Source organism: Dufourea novaeangliae, unplaced genomic scaffold (assembly GCF_001272555.1).
Source record: "Dufourea novaeangliae isolate 0120121106 unplaced genomic scaffold, ASM127255v1 scaffold391, whole genome shotgun sequence".
NCBI lineage: Eukaryota > Metazoa > Arthropoda > Insecta > Hymenoptera > Halictidae > Dufourea > Dufourea novaeangliae.
In genome coordinates, this window is record NW_015374308.1 from 307,182 (window position 1) to 312,357 (window position 5,176).

Genomic DNA, 5,176 nt, shown 5'->3' on the forward strand with positions numbered 1-5,176 from the left:
CGACTCGCATAACGCGAGTCGCGTGGAGCTTCCTTTCTTCCCCCCTCGGTCACAGGATCGTCTTTTCGTTCTCGCGGCCGCGACGCATTTCGGCCGCCTGGATGACGAAATATTCCTTTTTGAGGAAGCCTCGTTCTCACTGGAATTGCCGCTTATTTTTGTGTGTGGATTTATAGCACGCTCTTATTTTTTCGTTTTATGCATTTATTTGAATTTTGGTTGTGTTTCGAAGTATTTGATAAAAAATGGATAGAGTTTTACGTGAAAGAAGGCAGCGAGATGACCTAGAAATGGATTTTGATTTGGAAAGCGAAGCGGGCGAATCTCCGTGCAATAGTGACGATGATTTTGCATTATCAGACGAGGAGAATGATGAAAGTGAAGTTAGCGTGCATTCGGATGAAGACGACATTGAGTCACTTGAGCAAAATTTAGCAGAAGAAAATGCAGCAAATCCTGAAAATACATATTTTTCAAAAAATAAGAAAATTGAATATTCATCGCAAGCATTTGAAATAAATCGAAGAAATTCATTTCGACGTGCAGAAAATTTCACTTCAGGTAAAAACCTACCCTCTTTGTTATGGGTTCATGTTCATTATATGTTTCATTTTTGTTATAATTCAGGTCCAAAAGCATTAGCAGCTGCTAATATAGTTGATGTTTCGTCTGCATTTCACATGTTCCTTGGACCGGTTGAGAATATTATTTTGAACATGACGAATTTATATGGTGTGCGAAAGTACAAAGACGAATGGGAAAACATTGATTTGGACACTCTGCACGCATACTTTGGATTGTTGCTGCTTTCTGGTGTGTATCGGTCATACGGTGAATGTGTCACTAAACTGTGGAATGAAGAAACTGGTCGGCCAATATTTAGAGCAACAATGTCTTTGAAAATGTTCAAGCGTATCCATGGTTGCATTCGATTTGATGACCGCGAACAACGTATGGCCAACACTGCATCTACAAGTACTTCTGTTCGTGACAAATTGGCACCGATTCGAAATGTATACGATAAATGGAATCATAATTTGAAAGCTGTATACACACCAGGAAAAAACATTACCGTAGATGAACAGTTAGTTCCGTATCGTGGGCGATGTCCGTTTCGTCAGTATATTCCATCCAAGCCGGCGAAATATGGCATCAAAATTTGGGTGCTATGCGACTCAAAAAGCTGGTATGCATACAACACACAAATTTATGTTGGTCGGAATCGTAATGCCACTCCTGAACGCAATCTCGGACGGCGTGTTGTTTTGGATTTGGTGGAAGGACTTTCTGACAGAAATGGGAACGTGTGACAACTTTTTCACTTCGTATGAATTGGCAGAAGATTTGCATAAGAATCGCATGACTATTTTGGGAACAATAAGGAAAAATAGGACTGAAATTCCTTCAGTTCTACTCGACATGCGTCAAAAGCCAATTTATCATACAGAAGTTGTATATGAACATAAATTGCAAGCAGTTATGTTGTCATATGTTCCTCGCCGGTACCGATTTGTGACATTGCTCAGTACATACCACAATGTTGTCAGCATAAATGAGAATAGTGAACAGAAGAAACCTAACATCATTGAAGACTACAACAAAACCAAGAGTGGAGTTGATACTATGGATCAAATGGTGGCTACGTACACATGCAAACGAAAAGTCAATCGGTGGCCAATGGCAGTATTTTGTAACATGCTTGATGTTAGTGCGTTGAATGCATTCGTGACGTTCATTGCATTGTTCCCGAATTGGAAAAATTCTAAAACGAACCATAATATTCGTCGTCGCCTTCTTATCGAGGAGCTTGGATTGAATCTCGCTGAAAAACAGATCACTAAACGTAAAAAACAACCTGAAAGTAATGATGCTTCCAGTGTTATTCAAAGAATTCGGGAGATTCGCCATTTACCAAGTACATCAAAACGAAGCCGATGCTACATCTGCACGTATAAAAATAACAAAAATCTTTTTGCTACACGCTGTGAAAAGTGTAGAAATTTCATTTGTCCTGAACATAATTTCAATTTATGCGAAAAATGTACAAATAATTGACAAAAGTTAAAAATTCAATTTTTTTTTCTAATATATGTAATATTCTAATTTTAATTTCATTCTAAATCTACCTTTATGAAGTTCAAATGTATTAATATGATAGTAAACAATATAATAAACATAAAAAATCACAAAACATAAATGGTTGTTAATTTTTTTAGCTTTTTTACAATTAAAAATATATGTGTATGCGCGCGCATACAATGGGACCGATTAGATGTATTTCTCGAGGGACCGATGAGGGTTAAAAAGGGTTTTTAGAGTGCTTTGCTCAAGATTGGTTTTTTGAATGTTTAGTTTAAGAACGATTGGAGTATATCTGATCCAAGGAGGGGTTTTGCTAGACTGCCGTATTTGTATTTGAGGGATTGTTAGATTTAGTTCTTGTAGATAGTTTTTAATTCTAATACTTAGAGGTATTGAGTAGTTTTTCTTTTTTTTTTATAAGGTTCCTCAGAGGTTTTTGATTGTGACAGATTATGAATTGGGTTTTGTGGTGTAGCTGAGGTAGAAACAGCGTAATTCAAACATAATTTTTTTCTTCTGAATTGGAGCGGGATAAGGTTTGCCTCACATAGTATACTTTCTACTGGGCTGGTTCGAAAGGCGCCAGTAGCTAGTCTTGCTGCTGTATTTTGTATAGGCTCTAAGAGTTGTAGTAGTTTTGATTTTGCCGAGATGTAAGCAATTGATCCGTAGTCTAATTTTGATAGAACTAATGCTTGATAAGTCTTTTTAATTATTTCTTGTTCTGCTCCCCATTTTCTTGAAGCTAATACTTTTAAAAGATTAAAAAAAAGCCTTTTGCTGCAGCTATCTTTAAGGTTTAATATGTAATTTTTCCATGTTAGTTTTTCGTCAAGGATTAATCCAAGTATTTTCACTTCTTTTAATACCGGTAACTTGTGATTGTTTAAAAATAGTTCTATTTCTACTTTGTTTTTGTTTTTGTTGTTTTTTTTTTAAGACGGTGACTGTGGTTTTAGACTGTGAGAATTTGAATCCGGTATTATTGGCGAACGACTGTAAATTGTTTAGTGTATTTTGAAGAATTTGTTGAGTGGTATTAATGTTTTTTCCTGCGATCATAATAGTTACATCATCTGCATACATTGTACATTTCATAGGAGTAGAGAGAGATTGCATGATATCGTTGATGGCTAGTAAGAAAAAGGTGACACTTATAACTCCTCCTTGTGGTACACCGTTTTGAATTTCAGTTAACTCTAAAAGCTGCCCATTTACTCTTACTCGAAGGGTCTTATTTTTTAGATAGTTAATTGCAAAATTGAGCATATGTCCATTTATTCGGTTTTTTGCAAGTAGTTTAATGATTCTATGTTTCCAGACCATGTCGTATGCTTTTTCTATGTCTAACGCGACAAGTGCTAGGTGTTGGTCATTGATGAAAGCTTCGCAAACAGCTGTTTCTATAGTAATGAGGCTGTCGGTTGTGGAGTGAAATTGCCTGAATCCATGTTGCTGTGGAGAGATTAGATTTCTGGATTCTAGATACCATTTGAGCCTGTTATTGACCATCCTCTCCATAAGTTTGCACATGCAGTAGGTTAATGCTATACACTGAGGTGCATAACTATAGCACCACTACAATTTTCGAGGGTTTTGGAGCTTTAATTAATGATTTCTAATTTTTAATCTTATCACGCGAAAGAGGTTGGAAAGATATTATAGCAATGATAAAATGGCGAACGTGTCATTTATTTGAAATGAAATAGAACAATTACATAGATATTGTATGGGTGCACAACTATAGCACCAATGTAATTACGAAATAAGAACAATACTAAATTGCAATGAAATGATTAAATTATAATTTCAATTAAGAGAATGAGAAGTTTTAATAATGAGTGGGACCTCCTTTCTTCTCTATTAACTCGAAAATGCGACTGGACATGCTCCCGACTAGTTTTTTTCAATATTTCATCGTTAATATCATTCCATGATTTTATTATAGCTTCTTTTAACTTCGGAATGCTAGAAAATTGTCGATTATGTGTGTAGACATGTCGTACCATAATGCCCCATAGATTTTCTATGGGATTTTGATCCGGGGAGCATGCTGGCCACTTTAATAAATTGATATTAAATGTTTCAAACCACTTTATTGTTGCTCGACTTTTGTGTATTGGGGCATTGTCCTGTTGGTACGTCCAATTAATGTGGTTCTTTGAGTGAATAAATGGCAACAAATTGTTTTCCAATATTTCGATGTACTCTAAGCTATTCATTCTCGATGAAGGAAACGCTAATTCTAACTTGCCGCTAGAACTAAACGCAGCCCACACCATTAATGACCCCCCACCGAAATTGCGTTTCGAGAAATATTTTGGTTCCTTTCGTAGGTCGCTGCAGTAACCGTTGAACCCATCTGGGCCATCCAGGTTAAATTTCTTCTCATCGGAAAATATAATCTAAAAAAAGAACGTTAAATGGAAAGCAACAACATAATGTCATGTTTAACTTATCGATCTTTAACTTACGAGATCCCAGTTTTTATTCATGTTTTCGCGGGCGTATTCCATTCTCGCTATTTTGTGGCGTTTAGAAAGAACGGGAGCCGAAATTAGTTTTTGTCTGGCAATGTTTGGATTTCTTTGGAAGACACGCTGAACGGTCCAACGTGACACGTCGAGTTCACATTCCTATGCAATTTCCCGACAGCTATTCAAACTATTGCTACCAATTTTAGTAATTTGCCTCTCAGTACGTGGGGACAATTTCTTCTTAGGCCCTCCTGTTTTATTTTTGCCATATTTCGACGGATCACGTAAAAAATTCGAGATAACCTTATGGGATCGTCCAAGTTCACGTGCAATTTCTCTAATGCCCATTTCTTGCTTGTTATACGCCAAAATTGCACCTTGCTCTTTCTCAGTAAGATATTTACCACGTGGCATTTTGCAAATTAATTAAAAAATCTGAATTCCATGAAAATTGTATGACAAACACTCGTGAAGTGTAATTAAACTGAAGGTGGGGCTATAGTTTTGCACCGACTGTCTAATGTTTTTCGACTTTATCTCGATATATACGCAGGCTACTTCAATACGTTTTCCTCCGAAGCTCATCATTTACACTGCCTTTTCATATTATGCAACTA

The 5,176-nt window shown here is 36.4% G+C and overlaps 1 protein-coding gene across 1 annotated transcript; it reads left to right on the forward strand.

Annotated features, from left to right (window-relative positions):
- Positions 1-245: 245 nt before the first annotated feature.
- On the forward strand, positions 246-1,310 carry LOC107192798 (piggyBac transposable element-derived protein 4-like). Its single transcript, XM_015582134.1, has 2 exons — positions 246-378; positions 628-1,310. Exons 1-2 carry the CDS (start codon positions 246-248, stop codon positions 1,308-1,310), a joined length of 816 nt encoding a protein of 271 aa, XP_015437620.1.
- The last annotated feature ends 3,866 nt before the right edge of the window (positions 1,311-5,176 follow it).

Coding starts and splice junctions, on each gene's coding strand:
- LOC107192798 (XM_015582134.1), top strand. CDS start 246: ATGGATAGAGTTTTACGTGAAAGAAGGCAGCGAGATGACCTAGAAATG. Junction 379..627: donor AGACGAGGAGAATGATGAAA/GTGAAGTTAGCG, acceptor GTTATAATTCAG/GTCCAAAAGCATTAGCAGCT.